Genomic DNA, 19244 nt, shown 5'->3' on the forward strand with positions numbered 1-19244 from the left:
GCCAAAAAAAGTGAACAATGGGAGGAAGACGATATTGTCGAGTGAACAAGATACAACGGTATTACTAGCATATGTTATGCTCGAAACAAGGGAAAACTAAGGTATTCCCCCTATTGTGTTCATTCTACAATCTTAGATAACTCATCGATCACATCAAAAGCTCACTTCAGCAAGCTTAACCATCTAGACACTTGTGCCTGTGTTAAAGAACAGAACATTGCTGGATAGGATAGAGAGGTATGGAATCTTAGCAAAAGAAAAAGGATTTTGAAGGATAACTTAGATGGTAGAAATATATCACAAAGAGAACCACAGCTCTATAAGAGGTTTTAGAACATATAGCAGAACTAGGAGAACCATACAGGAATAAGATCTTAAGGTAGATCTCTTTGTCAAAAGAGAAACCTTTACCATTAAAAGTAGAATGACACACTAGTAGGAAAGTAGAAAGACAAAAAATTCCCCATAGATTTAAAAGATAAGGTTTGATTAAAACGCAGATCTCTATGAGAATTGCTTCGAAGTTAGAAGTAACAACTCTCATGTTTCTTTATGTAGAATGGGGAGAAGCTGCTAACGTGATTTATTAGCTTCACTGTTACCTACAGATAGTACAAGTAAACAACATGAACTAGGAGATCAAATGAGAAGATTCGTCAATTTATGTACCACTTTCATACAATCTGGTTTCAATCAAACCTGGGAAAACATGATAATGACATTGGCATACATAAATTGTGGGCACTCAGAAATAAAATCACTATGTTGACAAAAAGCCAAAAGTACCATTATAAACACAGATATAAACACGGAACAGTTAAGTCAGTCCACCTTCTGGTACAACCTTGCATGGAATCAAAAGGAAAAAGCCCAACAAGTTAACTGATACAAACCCATGCTATCAGTGGCATATTTGAAGCCTTTACTTTAACACTGTCTTTCCATTTCTTCGATCTGCAACCTGTATGTCTTTCCCACTCTGTAATGCCCATTCTCCTACCTTTTCCACATCCATGGCATTCACAAAGCACTCTGTCCAACAAACAAAACAAAATTTTATTGAAAAATAAGATAAATTGCAAAAAATATATATTTTTTATCAGAAAGTCAATGTCATGGAAGCTTCAATATGTAAAGATTGTTCATTCAAAAGAATGATACAGATATTTGAAAATGAAAATGTAAAGGTTTCCATTCAAGACAAGTTAGACTTGTTGCTCCAATGCAAAGATAACTCAGAGGCAAGGCAAAATGCCATAGAGATCAGTAAGAATGATAAGCTTAACATTTTGACAGAATAACGTATATGCACAGCCAGCAATGAGAAAGAATAATAGGCTACAAACACGGGATATGACTAAGCATCTCCCTGTCCTGGCTGATGGAAAAAGATGTTTTAAGGTTTTCAAGAAACCCACAGAATTAAAGTCAATAATGTTGACTCAAGAAGGCAAAAACATTGAGGTAGATGTGGTGTGCTGCCAAGAAACATTGTCAAAAATGCAAATAGTGGTAAAACTTTAAAAGCTCAAACTCTCCTCTGAACATTATTTTATTTGCTTTTACATCACATTATAGAAGGCTCAAGGATTGCCATATAAAAATGGTTGTTTTAAGCTGAACTCCACAGCAATACAAACTAATAATTATGTCTTGGGATGAATAAGGTTTGAAATCAGTTTTGTCCAAAATGAATGAAGCTATATTGAATGCAACTAAAAATCTCACGGAGAAATTGTTCCTTGGTAAACTGAATGCTAGCAGCATGCTGGAAAAAATGCAAGTTGATTTAATTAAATATTAATTTAATTAAAATATTAATGTCCACTAGCAGCCAAGTTTGGCTTGGCTTAATTTACAATCCAGCCTTAAACTTAACAACCCCGAGATTTATAGAAAAATGACTCATGTGATCTAATTTCAAAAAGGGAAGAGATAGGATGCTGAAGCATCTTAATAAGGCTATGCACTCAAACTAGAATGTTTTCACATTTCATACCCAAGGGTCCAGACTCCAAACCCATTCAAGTCATCGTTGAAGTCACTCTATTTGATCATTAGCCTCTCAATTTTCATATCATTTGGGGATGATGGAAGTTCCCCAATGCAAGGTCTCACTACCTCATTCACATTCCTCACTTGGGTAATACTAGTTTGTACTGCATCTCTCTCATCTGAAATTTGACTCCACAAGCAATGGGAAATAAAGGTTAGTTCCAGTGATGGAATGATGTCATTGCTAGGGGGCCTATCTAGGACACAAGTTCTAAATGCACTTTTAGTTTTTCTCTGATGATTTATGATCCTTATTATATTAATTTTTCAAGTGTGTACTCTCTTTACGGCAATAAGAAATATAATATACATGTCAGACTTATAGATGAGATATCATTCATAAATCAGAACTTGATCTACAATGCAATAAATTTCATATTAAAGAACAATGCAACTGTAAATGATTCCTTGAAGATCTTTTCATATAAATAAAAAAGAACACAAGGCATGAAGAGAAGATTCCATTCAATCCACTGTCTAAAGGCTACTACTGCATCTTCTAGGATCCTTCCATTTCAATTCACATTTCCTTTTCTTCATCCTATTCACCAATATTGTACTACTGGTATTTTCCATATTTCTCTTTCTCTAGACTATGCTTCCTAATAACTTAGATAGACACCATTTATCTTTTGGCATCCATTCTGCTATGTGAGCAAGGGAAGATATAGTCCATGTTGCCTCAAAATCTAGCAGCCCTTGTGAGGGTTGCTCACAAGATGAGCTAGACCACAATATGAGGTGTGGCCCACTGTCACCTCAGCAACTACAAGAGACTCTTTTGTGGATTTTCACCACTAGGGAGGCTTCCCTTTAGTAAGTCACCTAAATGATCTAACAAGTACAAGGGATAAGGTGACAATATAGGCTTAAGGAGGATAACTCTACCTAGGAACAGGGCTTAGCTAGCATAATAAGACAATGTGCATCCTCCAATACGCCTAATTAGGACACAACGTCACCTAGGGCTTGAGAATCAGCAAGGTAAATAGATCAACCGAGGATCACAAGACCAACTAAAGGCTTACAATGAATGTATGCCTTCAATTTATGGAGCAAGAATCCTTCAATAGGCCCCAAGTTGAAGGCTAGGGCATGTTACCGCTCAAACTAGCAGGGGACCTAAAGGGGATTCCTAAAGGGTCAAATGCTAGACCAAGGGCAACAAATGGAGACTTAGCCCATTGTCACCTCAACTAAGGCTCCCTACTATTTATGGACTTTCACCGATGGGAGGAGACCCGGTATATATGGAGTCACAAATGAAGGATAAATCAACAAGTGGATATAAAGTGACCCAAACAATCCCTTTCTAGAAGAGAGTCAAGAATGGAGCTTGCTTGCTTTCTAAGCAAGGTACAATGTCTTCTAGGAGAAGGATGTGGGGATTTGAGGGTTAGGTTTATGGAATATGACTTGTGAAAGAGTTTCCCAATCCCTAAAATCCTTATTGAAATTGATATCCCGGATGGTTTTGATGAATTGTCTTTCCAAAGGAGTGGCACCACACAGGGACAGGTGGACCCAACCTAGGTCAAGAGACAAGAATTTAGCAACCAATGATGTTCTCAACCCAGACAAGAAGGGGGAAGAATCGAAATAAGAATTTTCACTTAAAAGTGTTGAATTGATCCTATGCAGCGCTAGCCTTGGGGATACTAGAGCAAGTTTGATCTCGGAGCTAGGGCTTGGCTTTTCTCACAACTCCACTGTCGGAATGGATTCAAAATTGGAGGATGCCTTAAGGACACACCAACGCAGGAGAGGCTAGGAGATTGAACTTTTTGGAGGGTTGCTTTGTCAGGAAAATGATGCCCAAGGTGACCCAACTTGGCTAGACCTAGAAAAAGGTGAAAAGAGTTAAATTTTGAGTGACCACCTCTTGGTAGAGCAGTGCCTTAATCTTGGGAGAATGGAGTCTATGATAAATATGAATGAGGACCTTGTTTCTTAGTCAAGGAAGCCTTAAGACTACCTCGCTAGCCTTCTAGGGCAAAGGGAAGCAACCTTACAGCGTTTATACTTCAACTTGCTAAGGTGATGGCTTATCAAGATGAATTCATTGATAGAATTATCCCTAGGAAATTTCATTCAAAATTACATGGCCCACACATTGAGAGATGTTGTATAGAGACAAAATTCCACAATTTAAGCTAGTAAATGCATGTATCAATTAGCCCTAAAAATAGCGAAAATCCCAGTCCAATGTATATGACAAAGTAAAACAAGAAGAGCATTAAAAGCATGTACTTACATGTAACAGAACATATCCAACCATCCACAATTTGACAATAGAGAAGCTCCAATTCATCCTCCAAGAAAAAGTGTGAAATTCTCAAGAGAGAGAAGAGATCCAATCCAAAGTGATGATGATCAAATGAACTCATCTCACTTGTATTTATACACTAATGAGGAGTTTGAATTAGTGTCCTAGGCCTACATAAGCCCCAATAATAAAATAGTGTGCTAATAATCTAACTTATGGTGACAAGCCCACCAAACTAGCTCACAAATGAAATAATAAGCCTCTTAAGAGGTCAGATGATGAATAATACATGTTGTAGGGCCCTCAAAGTGGCCTGATGAGGTCCATAGGTGCCATAATGAAGAATAGGACCCTCAAAAATGATGGAAAAGGGGTTGGCCCCCTTGTTCTACGAACAATAGACCTATGTTGCTCCCAATGGGTGTGGGGGCACAATAATAACCCCATGGGTCCCCAAATGAGTCAGAGATGCTTGTAGATCATCTACAAGGGCTTTGATGATGGTGTAGGTGATGCCACATCATTCTACAAGTCCTGGGTCAACTGCGAAGTGTATGGTACATCTGTGGGGTGGGCTGGGCAATGGTGAACCATGTGCATCTTCCTCGTCTAATAGGTGAATCTCGAGCAATCTCTAAACATCCCCGGGGATCCATATAGTGTTGTCTACTGTTGTGGAGGCCCATGGCTCTCAACACACACCCTACATGTGCCAATGTAGCCCTGTGGAGGATTGGGACCCCGTATTGGGAGACCAGTCACCAAACCCAAGATGGAGACCATATGCAATCCTACATAAGATCCAATATGTCCCCTAGTCTCCCAATAGAACAAGTCATTAGAGAAATCGAGTAAATGAGCTTACCAACCATGGACCACAAGTGGGGACTTCATAATGGCCTACCCTTCCATAATGGGCTTCAGGATGTGCCAATGTCCCCCAAACTCCAAATGGAGTTAACTAAGTATCCTATTGGGTGGTTTCTACTTCTAAAGGGGATAATATGTTTAAGGTACATCCCTTAAAAGGTGGTGGTATGTGATAGATAGGTGAATGAAGTAGGGGATGAGATGGGGCAGCCCTGGGCCACATGCTGAGGTGCAAGGGTAGCTAATAAAAGGGAAGCCAACACTTGGGTTTATAATGTATAGGAGGGAGCAATCGTGGTACATTAGGTGCCCCGACCTTGATTTTTCCACCCTTCTTTATATGTCTTTTGCCTTTTTATGATTTTCTTTGATTAACTCCTCGGGACTCAACGGGTAACAGCATGATGCATAAGATATAGTAGTGAATACCCCTTTTTAAGGTAGAGCAGTTCATTGCCCGCCAGGGGTTGGGACAATGATGATGGGGTAGAGCTCATGTATTGGCTTTTGCCCACGTGCTAGATGTGTTTGTCCCGACCATATTTTGCATTTTGCCGTACATTTTCCTCTTGAATGTGGCCAAATATGCGTGTATCTTTCTTTTTAGCTGCATCAACCTCTGGGGCATCATTCCAGGCCTGACCTAAGGTGTGGGCAAGGGAAAGGGGTGAGCTAGCCCTTTGCGGACCCAGTGGATAAATGTGACCCAGGTGGGAGAAATGATGAATGGGGAAGTAATGAATGGAAAGGGGGTAATATATGCAGATAAGGGAGAAGGACCATGCAACCAAAATCAGGTTTTCTCGTAAAATATCATCCCTAAAGCCAAATGGTCAGTAAAAGAGATCCCACGGGACTAGAATCCAAGGTTAATATCCAAAAGGGGTCTAGAGGACAAGAGCACAAACCTAGACCATTCTTCCCGCTGAACCGCCCCCTTCCCCCATTAATTCATGCCCAGAAGTGTCCATGATAAGCAAACTACAATACTCAATTACCAAATGACAAGGCATACCTTTAGGTTCAGGAGGCCCACCTTCAAACATACGATCATGGCAGATGGGTGAGGGACCACATGGCTGGCTCAAGTGGCGGAGAAATGGCACAATGAGCTAGCTGGTGGCTGCAAGGGGCTATTGGCTACCAGCTGAGGACCATCTTGGAGAAAAAAATTCTCCTAGGGATATCACCCACAAAATGGTGGGTAACATCTGGCTCCAACTGGGACGTGATCTCTCGAAGAAGTGGATGAAGCTACTCGAACAGGAGGTCACAAGAACTCCAACAATCTCTTGGTTACCGTAGACCTATCACCTGCACATATAATAGATGAAAAACATGGAGCAACATGCATTCGTGGCATCTCATGATCGCACATGCTAAATGTTAGCCATAAAATCAGCAGAAAAATAAAATATGCAAAGATGCATCTATTCTACCATGAGAAATATCATATGACATTAGTTCTAATGATAAATCAGCATGCAATGCATCCTACTCTACATACATATAGTAAGGCTAATACTAGGTGTAATCATAAAGCCAGTGCAACCAACATATCATCACATCAATATACATATGTCTGTGAGTATGATTGCTCATGTAGCAACTCCCAAATCAAATGTGGATATAGTCACATGGCAGATGAAGCGGGTGGGACATGGGAAAACATAATCTCCATCTAAAATAAAAGAGATCCCTAAGAGAAGGGGAATAGGTCAATCTAGAAGTGTGGGGCTTTCCCTCTAAATACACAATGATGGAATGAAAGATCACTCTCAAGAACTCCCTATCACAATCATTGTTGGTAATATTATGCTTTATAGATGCCACAAGGTCATGATGATAAGGGAATGAAGGGTGGGGGATAGGAGTGCAACAAATAGGTCTCCCATGGTGATGGTCACATTGGGGAGGTGAGGTCACAGAGTGATCATAATCCTAAGGATGAGTCAAAGGGGATAAAGTATATTCAATGAAGGGTTCTTCCTTGACACCATAGTCGGAAAGGGGAAAAGAGGCATGGTCACTTGAGGTCATACCAAAAGGGGCGAGGGACTCACTTGAGGAGGACTCAAGGTGATGAACAAGATGGAAAGGCAAGGGGGAGGGTGAAGTGTCATATTCAACAGTTTTTCTCCCCCATAATCTATAGGCTCAAGTGATTTGAATACGTAATCATAAAGTGGTTAGGTAGGAGCCTCATTGCTTTCCTCATTATAAGCATCAAAGATTGGGCTCTCATTAAAAGGAGAGTCAATCACTTCCAACTATGCGTCTTCATGCAAGGAAAAATCATAATTCTCCTTTCCAAGGGTATCGATGGATATGTCATCGCAAGTAATGTCCAGGATAAAGGAAAACTCAATCTCATCCTCTTTGTCAGTATCATAAATGGGAGCACAATCAAATTGAGGCCTAACAAACTCTTATTTCTCCTTTTTAATGTGGAAATAATATCCAATGTCATCTTCGATGGAGCTCATGGGATCACCTTCCTCAAGGTTCTCAAAAGGAGGGTCATTAAGAGTGACACCCTTGAGAAAGGTAAGGCCAATCTCAGCCTTACTTTCCATAGCCTCATTCTCCTCAACACATGAGCTCTCAAAATCATCCTGTCCATCCTGCAGCCCCACCGAGGACTCATCTTCCTGCTCATCACCAAGATCCTCAAGGTCATCTTCATATTGTTTGGTTGACAAGCCGAACCTCTCATCTTCTCTCTTCTCTTGAAGAAAAATAGCTAAAGTATATGTTACATGATTTTGGTACTATGCTTCTAGGACGAGAGCATTAGTAGGGTTCTCTTTATATTCACATTTCATCTTATTAAGCTTCACTTCTTCATCATATAAACGGGAGAATACTTCTTTAGTATTACATTCTCTTACTAACCCCTTGCATGACCTACTATATTCATCCATTCTTCCTTGCATGATTTAGATGCTTTCAAGATCCAACTCTTCGTCATCTTCACAGGAGATGTCTTTCACTTCATTGTTTTTTGCCCTCAATTCCATAAGTGATATTTGCTCATCATCCTCATTTTCTTGGTCATCCTGGTCATCCAAATCCTCATCTGGTAATGAGCCATATTTTTCTTTGATCTTGTGAGACAAGGAAATAAATACACCAATATAATAGGCAAGCTCCAAGAAGAGGTAATCTGTGGGCCCTTCTTCATACTCCTGCCTTATGCTGTCGAGGTTTGACCTGCTCCTATTATAAAAATTGAGTATGAAATCCTCGTTCTCACACTTTATCAGGTGATCACAAAGCTTAGACCATGAATCCAATCTGTCCCATAGGTCTTGTTCTTCTTCGGGGCTAATGTCATGGATACTTTCTTTAACCATTTTTCATGATCTTGCATATAGTGCGAAAATCGAGTCGCAAAGGTGAAGTAAAATGCATTCACAAATGCTTGCTTCACCCTACAAGCATTGACTTTTGAAGTTCAATGAGGAAGTAGGGCTTCGTTCCTCTAATCGAATCGCCAAATGATATATCAATAATGTCATATGGGGAACAAAACACACGTTTCGTGTCCGCAACAACGGCGCCACAATGTTACCGCTCAAACTAGCAGGGGACATAGAGAGGATTCCTAATGGGGTCAAATGCTAGACCAAGGGCAACAAATGGAGACTTAGCCCACTGTCACCTCAGCTAAAGCTCCCTACTATTTACAGACTTTCACCAATGGGAGGAGACCCGGTATATACGGATTCATAAATGAAGGATAAATCAACAAGTGGATATAAAGTGACCCAAATAATCCCTTTCCAAAGGAGGGTCAAGAATGGAGCTTGCTTGCTTTCCAAGTAAGGTACAATGTCTTATAGGAGAAGGATGTGGGGATTTGAAGGTTAGGTTTATGGAATATGACTTGTGAAAGAGTTTACCAATCCCTAAAATCCTTCTTGAAATTGGTATCCCAGATGGTTTTGACGAATTGTCTTTCCAAGGAAGTGGGACCACATGGACCCAACCTAAGTCAAGAGACAAGGATTTAGCAACCAATGATGTTCTTAACCCAGACAAGGAGGGGGAAAGGATCAAAGTAAGAATTTTCACTTAAAGGCGTCAAATTAATCATATGAGGCACTAGCCTTAGGGATACTAGGGCAAAGTTTGATCTCGAAGCTAGGGCTTGGCTTTTCTCACAACTCCATTGTTGGAATGGCTTCAAAACTGGAGGATGCCTTGAGGACACACCAGCGCATGAGAGGCTAGGAGATCGAACTTTTTGGAGTGTTGCTTTGTCAGGAAAATGATGTCCTAGGTGACCAATCTTGGCTAGACCTAGGAAAAGGTGAAAAAGAGTTAAGTTTTGAGTGACCACTTCTTGGTAGATCAGTGCCTTAATCTTGGGAGAATGGAGTCTATGATAAATATGAAAGAGGACCTTGTTTCTTAGTCCAAAAGATCTTAAGACTACCTCGCTAGCCTTCTAGGGCAAAGGGAAGCAACCTTACAGCTTTTATATTTCGACTTGCAAAGGTGATAGCTTATCAAAATGAATTTGTTGATAGAATTATCGCTAGGAAATTTCATTCAAAATTACATGGCCCATAAATTGAGAGATGCTATATAGAGACAAAATCTCACAATTTAAGCAGTAAATGCATGCAGCAATTAGCCCTAAAAATAGAAAAAATCCCAGTCCAATGTATATGACAAAGTAAAACAAGAATAGCATTAAAAGCATGTACTTACATGTAATAGAACATATCCAACCATCCACAATTTGACAATAGAGAAGCTCCAAGATAAGATAAAACAAATCCAAATATCAAAATTCATCCATAAAGCTCCAATTCATCCTCCAAGAAAAAGTGCAAAATTCTCAAAAGAAAATAGATCCAATCCAAAGTGATGATGAGCAAATGAACTCATCTCACTTGTATTTATACACTAATGATGAGTTTGAATTAGTCTCCTAGGCCTACATAAGCCCCAAAAATAAAATAATGTGCTAATAATCTAACTTTTGGTGACAGGCCTACCAAACTAGCTCACAAATGAAATAATAAGCCTCTTAAGAGGTTAGATGAGGAATAATACATGTCGTAGGGCCCTCCAAGTGGCCTGATGAGGTCCATAGGTTCCATAATGAAGAATAGGACCCTCAAAAGTGATGGACAAGGGGTTGGCCCCCTTGTTCTCCAAACAATAAACCTGTGGTGCTCCCAGTGGGTGTGGGGGCACAATAATAACCCCATGGGTCTCCAAATGAGTCGAAGATGCTTGTATATCATCTGCAAGGGCTCTGATGATGGTGTAGGTGATGCCACATCATCCTACAAGTCCTGGGTCAGCTGCCAAGTGTATGGTACATCTGTGGGGTTGGTTGGGCAACGGTGAACCAAGTGCACCTTCCTCGTCTAATAGGTGAATCTCGAGCAATCTCTAAACATCCTCAGGGATCCACAGAGTGTTGTCTACTATTGCGGAGGCCCATGGCTCTCAACACACACCCTACATGTGCCAATGTAGCCCTGTGGAGGATTAGGACCCCGTATTGGAAAAACAAACCCAAGATGGAGACCATATGCAATCCTGCATAAGATCCAATGCGTCTCCTAGTCTTCCAGTAGAACAAGTCATTAGAGAAATTGAGTAAATGAGCTTACCATCCATGGACTTCATAATGGTCTGCCTTTCCATAATCGACTTCAGGATATGCCAATCTCTCCCAAACTCCAAATAGGGTTTACCAAGTATCCTATTGGTGGTTTCTACTTTTAAAGGGGATAATATGTTCAATGTACGTCCTTTAAAAGGTGGTGGTATGTGATAGATAGGTTAATGAAGTAGGGGATGAGAAGGAGCAACCTTGGGCCACACGCTGGGGTACAAGGGAAACTACTAAAAGGGAAGCCCACACTTGGGTTTATAATGTATAGGAGAGAGCAATTGTGGTACATGAGGTGCCTCGACCTTGATTTTTCCACCCTTCGTTATATGCCTTTTGCCTTTTTATCCTTGTCTTTGATTAACTGCTCGGGGCTGAATGAGTGAGAGCATGATGCATAAAAATATAGCAATGAATACACCTTTTTAAGTTAGGGAGGTTCATTGTCCACCAAGTGTTGGGACAATCATGGGTTCCTATATGATGAAGGGGAATCATAGAACCTCTAGGAACAAGGGTGATGCCCATGATGATTGGGTAGAGCTCATGTATTGGCTTTTTCCCACATGCTAAATGTGTTTGTCCCGGCCATCTTTTGCATTTTGCGGTACATTTTCCTATTGAATGTGGCCAAATATGATTTTATCTTTCTTTTTAGCTACATCAACCTCTGGGGCATCATTTCAGGCCTGACCCAAGGTGTGGATAAGGGGAAGGGGTGAGCTAGCCCTATGCAGACCCAGTGGAGAAATGTGGACCCACGTGGGAGAAATGATGAATGAGGAAGTAATGAATGGAAAGGTGGTAATATATGCGGATAAGGGAGCGGGACCACACAACTAATATCAGGGTTTCCAGTAAAATACCATCCCTAAAGCCAAATGGTCAGTAAAAGCGATCCCACGGGACTAGAATCCAAGGTTAATATCCAAAAGGGGTCTAGGGGGCAAGGGCACAAACCTAGCCCATTCTTTGCATTGAATCTCCCCATTAATCCATGCCTAAAAGTGTCCATGATAAGCAAACTACAATACTCAATTACCAAATAACAAGGCATACCTTTAGGTTCGGGAGGTCCACCTTTTAACATAAGATCATGGTAGATGCGTGAGGGGCCACATGGCTGTCTCATGGGACGAAGAAATGGCACAATGAGCTAGTTGGTGGCTGCAACGGATTGTTGGCTATCAGCTGAGGACCATCTTGGAGAAAACAATTCTCGTAGGGATATCACCCACAAAATGGTGGGTAACAGGGCAAACTAGGGCTTTTCTAAAGCAAAATCTACCTATGGCAAGAGACATTTTCCATAAAATAGAGAAATTAACCACAACAATGACTTGATTTTGAGGCAATTTCCTCACCTCCACGTGTTCAATCCCTCTATCAAGTAACATTCCAAACCCTAGTTGAGGAAAGAGCCCTAGCCCTAGCTAGTGGCTTACCATAAGACACCAAAAATGAGGTTAGGGAGAAGAAAAGTAGAATTTTAAGATGATTTCAAGATGATCAACCATGCAACAAAAGGCCAGTGCCTTGACCTTGGGTGATGGAGTCTAGGGGATGGTTAAAGATGGCTAAACCTTGGCAAAGGAGTAAGGGAATAAGAAACCCTAGGTTTCAAACCCTAGCTATCACTTTTGTGAGGGAGCAAAGTCAATGGGGAGAGCTAGTTTAACGGTTCACCCATGGGATTGCCATTCCTATTCTATAAGTGGGTAATGCATGCAACACTATCATCAAGAGCTCATATAATAATTTCCAACCATAAATTTAGACATAGAAACCCTAGATAATAAAACATTCCATACAATAGCCACAAAATTACAAAGATCTATCAAATACAAGGTACGCTTACAAAATAAAGTACATGGACAAGTCCTTTATTGCTCCAAAATGACATCTCCAAAGCCAAGAAAATAACTCCATTAGCACAAATCCATCATAGATCACATCTCCACAAGATTCTTGAAAATAATTCAGCTAGGTCGAGTTTCTCTAAGAACGCTGAAAATGTCACAAGTTATGATGAACAAATGATATGTTCATATTCTCTACTTATATTTGGATTATGACAAGTAATTATATCTACAAAGCCCCTAAAAGAAGTGTGATCACTAAAATACCATGGGTTACAAGCCAACCCACTAGCTAACATGAAATTATGCCAATTTTTCCCACATGTGTGAGTCATAGGCCCCAAAAAGTTGACGTCATCCATAATAAGCGCTCCAAATGCCATGTCCAAGAGTGATGAGGTGTCAAAGAAGTTGTAGACACCTGAAAGATCCAAAATTTGAGGGTTGGCCCTCAAATCTACCTCGATATCTCTTGTGGGATCCCAAGGTCCAGCTAGGGTGCCATAAAGTGGTCTCCATGGGTCTCCATCTGTCAAACAAGGCCTCCTTCTCTCCAATGTTAGGGCCAATCTAGGGGCATGCTAGGTCCAGTGGTGTCATCCTGAAGAATCATGGTCAAGTGCCATGGTCAAAGCGACCAGCTAATGGGGGTGTCCATATCCTGAGTGTATAGATGCGAGGACGAAGCATTTGTGGATCCATGAGTTACCATCTCAGCCTTATTTTTTTCACCCCTCCTATGCGCCTTTTACTTCTTCATTATTCCTTGTATCACTACTTATAGCTCAAGGGTTAGAGCTTGCTTTATATGATGTAGGAGTTTTATTACCCCTTTAAGATGAGTCAATTTATTATTCATCGAGGTTGAGACATACAAGGGTTCCTTCTTTTAATGCAATGGAGCATCATGTGCTCAAGACCAACCAATGGCCATATGAGGTTGGTAGAGCTCATGCTAGGTTTTTGCCCACGTGCTAATCTTTATCTCCCGACCATCTTATGCATTTTGATTTTCTTTCTTTTGTTTCATTGTGGCCATGATAATGCATTTTCTTTTTTTTTAGCTGCATCATCCTCCCAAGGAAAAGTTTATGAGTCCTACTCTAGGTATGTGAACATATGAGTGTCAAATCCCCAAGAAGCAATGACAAGTTGTACCCTAAGAATGGAACTGAGATATAGGGCTTGTAATGTGAGATGGAAGGCGTTAAGTATGGCATGTTGGAAGATGGAACTATGCTATCTTGTGTTAGTTTTTGTAGCATCGGATGTGTTCTAGTCACAAAACTTGGTGGAGGGGCTAGAATACACAAAATCTCCATAACCTAGAAATCATTTCTGGAAATTGCACCTAGAAATGACTTGATTAGATTATTAACGTATTTGTTTAATGTTTCTTAAGTCTAAACTTAGGAAAACTGGTTAATTAATCAAAATTAATTAAGTCAAGGTGAGAATTCTCTAGAAACTCACACGGATCGACGGGGAATTAATCTGTGGGCCCTTGATTAAGTTCTATTCTTGGCCATTAATGCTCCAACAGAGGATTATAAGAAGTCGGTGGATAGATGGAGAATACACTAGTGTGAATACTCAGTTGCCCAGGAATTTCAATTTTCTCAGTCGCAAAGACTCAACAGAGAAGATAGAGCCAGAGGGTGAGTAGCAGCTGGTAGAGGAGGTCAGTAGCATTTCCAAAGGAAGTATTCCACTTCCAGGAGAGGCAGGGAGAGGGACTACGAAATTCCCAGAGGATCTGCACAACGACTATGAAAGCATAGCAGCAGAACAGTTCGATCTAGGTGGAGGAGATAGCAATTCAGTAGTTGGAAGTCAGGATCTTGGTCAGATAATCCAATGAATCAATTCTAGAGCCAGAGAAAGTCAAAACTGTTGATTTCAGAAATTTCCAAAGGCAACTACAGCAGAGTCTGTGTAAGCATTGCGCAGAGGTTGACACAGAAGGATCTACGTGTGGCTAGGAAGGCAGTTCCGGGGACATGTTGACCATTGGAGTCGCACCTGAAGATTATTTGAAGACTCCATGCCCAAGGATGTACCAAAGGATGCTTGTACCATCAGAGATCATCATATTACCAGAGTTTTTCAACTCTACTTATCATTTTCTGTTGTACCCAGATTCCACAAGCCCTACGGGGATGATGTAAAGTGATGCTAGTATGATGAGTTTGAGTCATGTAACAAGCCTAGGTAGCTTGGGACCTTGTCATCAAGTGAGTATTACTTTGGGAGGTTTTTTTCACTTGGTTAATTATCATCTCCTTACGAGGACTTAATAATTAATTGAGTTTTTTCCTCCAAGCATAACCCCAAAGCCGGAGTACGACTTGATGGTGAGGCCTTGGGTGAGTCCTAGTGTCTAGAGTCATTGTATATTACCATACTAGATCACTCGTAAAGTTTCATGGAATTTGGTTAGGTCTAGGGGGTCATTTTTTAATTTTTTTTAATTTCCCGCAGAGCAAAAATTGGAATAAAATTTGTATCTAAAATGTAATAAGTGATGTCTAGAGAAGTTGTATGGGGTATGAGTAATAAAAATTGCACCTCTCACCCTCAACTTTCTACTAAGACACACTTTGAGGGGTTAAAAATGTGTTTTGGACCCTCAAAACCCATTTTTCCTAAGTTTAGTGGAAAATGTGGCAATAAATTAAGCCAACAATTAAATAAATGGAGAAAAATAAATATCCACACATGCCAAATGATGTGGAAATGAGGTGGAAAATCATGGAGGAGTTAAAGTGAAGTCCCAAGGTGATGTGGACTCCTAAAATCAAGGAAAAGACATGTGCTCCAAGAAAATCAAATTTTTGGAGGGGACCACAAGATTCCAAAGGAAAAACATATTTATTATGGAGAGGAATTCGAATTGCCTTGATGAGTCATATTTTTGGTGGGCTTTGACTTGGAGATTCACTGGAGATGAGTGGAGAGTGGTCTCCTACCACTCCACTCCCATATACACTTGTCCCTCCTCAACAACGAGTTAGCTCCTCTCAAGGATTGCGTGGGCCTCTCTGGGGAATTCAAATTGCATGAGAGAGCTTTGGGATTGTCATCATCACACTTGGCATTTGGTTCTTCATTGGGATCTCCACCCATTCTCCTATATAATTGAGCCTTGGGCTCTCATATTGTATCTTTTGCAACGAGCTATTGTGTTTGGGAAAGCTCTTCTTCTATGTACTCTTGTTCTTCATTTGAATGAAAATCCTTTGGGGTTCATTCATTATTTGTTATTCCAATGGAACATGTGTTTGGTTCATTGATGGTAAAATCCTCTCTACTTGTGCCTTTGAATTGTATTTCACTTGTTCATATGTTTTTATAGAATTATAGATGTATAGCTATTTTACATTTACAATTGGTTTACAAATATGCTCTAGGTATTGACTACCTCTAATTGTTTTCATATAAATTTCTAGAGTAATCTCACCATTGTTTATTGATTTAATCCACATGAGCTAATGTGTGTTGATGTTTTGTAGAGCATCATTGTTGAATCAACTAGCAAGCATGAGGGGAAGTCTTCAAGAAACCAACTCACTCTTGGCATTGTTTTCAAGGAGATCTCATCATTATTTGAATTTCATAAGTCTAATCTTTAGAAGTACTTGTTCATGTAGGGTTCTCCTTACATGGTTTATGCATAAGTCAAATATCAAAAAATCATTTATATCTTTTGATCTTGTGTTTTCATCTCTTTACTTAGCTAACCAAGAGCTTCTTATAAGCTAGACAAGTGATGGGGTCTTTTCCCATCACTTGATTTAGTTTTTGCATATTATTTTGTAGCATTATCACCCACTTACATTCTCTCTTTTTCACACTAACTTTTGTTTTAGTTTGCATAACATTCTTCCTTGTAGGTCCTCTCAAGCTTCAAATTTCATTCCAAGGAGGTCGTGGGCAATAGGAGAGTTTGTGAAGAGGCTAGGTCGTGTATCATTTTGGAGCTTGTATTCTATAATTGTAGAACCTCTTCATCTCTTTCGAGGCTCCCATATTTGAAGGGATTGCATTGTTTCAAGATCTCAATTGTATTTTCCATCAATTCCTTGGGCAGCCCTCTAAGAGGCTCTAACCATCATTGTAAACCATAAAAATAAAAATTTATGTTTTTATTGTGGGAGTGTGGGTTTCACCCATGGCATCATATTTCTCCATTTGGGGAGAAAGGTTTGTGGGTGGATTTATTGCTCATTTCCATTTCTTTCATTTTCACACATATGCATGCTCTAATTGGGAAGTAACACAAATCGCTTCCTTTTCTTCAAGTTTGCTACATGCTTTAAGCTTGCACCCCTTATCATTGTTGCTACAAGTTTCAAGTTTCATTTCCATTTGCAAAGCAATTTACTCTTACTCTATGCAAGAATCTCTATTATTTTTTAGCAAACTTTGATACATTTAGCTTGGCACTTGTCTAAATAATTCATACTTTATTGTTATGCCACATTTCCATTTTGAGTATATTGAAGAATTTTGTATTGGACAAGTTTATTTTCCAAAGCAACTATTTACTTTCATGTCAAGCTAATCTTCTTTTCTCAAGCTTAAATTTCTTATTGCAAAGCTATTGTGAACATCAATCTTATCTCAATTCATTTTCAAGCCATTACAATTTACATTGAAAAATTTTACATGCATTTTATTTGCTCATTTTGCAAGCACATACATTTCAAGCTTTATTTGTTTTAGTTTGTTATTGGTTCATCATTTGTCTTTAGCTACTCACTATTTTAATTGTTCATGAAGCTTATGCATCTTGTGTTTACTTGAGCAACTATACAAGTGATCTTGTGGAACATATCTACTTGAAGCAAATTCTATCTTTTACATAGCACTTGCAAACTCACTTGTATATCATATTAGGCATTCTAATTTAGTTGCATTTTAAACAAATTAACCTCCAAGCATAAGCTTGGTTGACAGAAATCATATGAAAAAAACTTTCTTGGAAAGTTCTTAAAATTGGTACGAAGTAAGGTAAAGGCGTGTGACCCTGCAGTTATGAAGGTGGTTTGTCCCCTTGTAGGAACAAAGGCACACGTTGGCTAGTAAGACTCAGGGGAAAGGTATTGTTAATGACACCACCGTGTTCTCAGCCCCTCTTTCTTATAGTCACCTCAATTTTTACCCTTTGGCAAGAGCTCAAGAAAAAGATCTCTCACCTAGATTAGGCATTTAGATTAAATGTAACCAAAATAATTGCATCCAATTTTAGCTTAGGTGCATTTCACATTAACACATCTTATTGTTTTACTTGCAAATAATCATTACACTTGTCATTTATGAATGTATTGAATTAGATACTTTGGGCAAGTATTATCTCATTATGCAAGTAGAATTATAATTGGTTTCGTTTGCAAAATATTAATATACTGCAACCTTCACCAATTAAATTAAATGCGAAAACAAGAAACTGAGCAAGAAAGAAATACACAACACATGACATCGTTATTTTTGGCCAAATGTTCCTGGAAAAACCCAATGCGGGAAAACTAGTGCAGCAGCTGAGTGTTTGTATTATTAAGCAGTAGTTTTCTGAATACAATCTTTGGATGCCTTGTTGGCTATCCAATACAGATAATTTTACTGGAAAAAGATTAGTGAGAAATACCTTACACTATCACTGGTGATCTGACACTAATCCAGAACCTAAATGGCTGGCTCTGTGTCAGCCTACATAGTTCTGTGTCAACCTCTCTGAGGATCTGCGTCACCTCTTCCTGGATCTCCTGTTGTCTGAAGCTTCGTTCCTTTGGCTCTCCGGTCTCACACCCCGACTTCTGGCAGTGGAACTCGACTTCTCAGCTGAATTTCAGACTCCCTCTGAAGCTTTGCGCTGCCTTTACGTGATCTTATGCTGCCCATCGTAACCTCTACGCTACCTCTTCTGGATCTCTCTCTACCTCCTCTGCGATGTATTCCCGGATCAGGAAATATCCCTTCAAATCTATCCCTGCCCCTCAATGCAAGAAATCACTTCGATCTTCTCTCTAGCAATTGTTGCGTTGCCCTCTCTGAGAAATTCGATCTCTTGATCTCTCTCTGATGTGTTTTCCAAATGCCCATCAAAGTCCTTATAATCCTCCAGTTGAATAATCCACTGCCCAGATTAGATTCTAATCAATGACTCAGATCATTTGGACTCGATCTTTGTCTTCTTCTCGAAGTTTCACCCTCAGTTTGATTAATACCCTTTAATTATTTTAATTTCCTAAGTTTAGACTTAGGCACCCATAAAAAATAATTAATTATTTTAATAAAACTATTTCCAGGTAGAATTTCCCAAAACGATTTCTAGGTATTGTGAAATACATGTATCCTAGCCTCCCCGCAAATTTTGAGGCTAAGAGCACATCCGATGCTACCATAAATCAACATGCCCAAGAACTGCGCAAGGCTGAGTGAACACCTTCAATAAAGCTCTGTGGAAATCTTGAATTGGACTCCCCAAATTTATTCACTAGGGAGACACTCAAAGTTCTCCGAAATAAGAGTGGAATTCCACTTGGAACTCCTATGC

General features: G+C 39.7%; 1 protein-coding gene across 4 annotated transcripts in view; it reads right to left on the reverse strand.

The window, feature by feature from the left end:
- Positions 1 to 19244, reverse strand: part of LOC149184051 (histone-lysine N-methyltransferase ATX5-like) — a 274187-nt gene that overhangs the window by 163658 nt on the left and 91285 nt on the right. For all 4 annotated transcript variants that reach the window (XM_089417380.1, XM_089417381.1, XM_089417382.1 and 1 more), the window contains one exon: positions 894 to 1032. In XM_089417380.1, coding sequence (XP_089273506.1) covers positions 894 to 1032 — 139 coding nt within the window. The remainder of the gene's footprint in view (positions 1 to 893; positions 1033 to 19244) is intronic.

The sequence above is a fragment of the Pinus tabuliformis genome, chromosome 3_2, assembly GCF_031772625.1.
Source record: "Pinus tabuliformis cultivar Carrire ecotype Pingquan chromosome 3_2, CPIR1, whole genome shotgun sequence".
NCBI lineage: Eukaryota > Viridiplantae > Streptophyta > Pinopsida > Pinales > Pinaceae > Pinus > Pinus tabuliformis.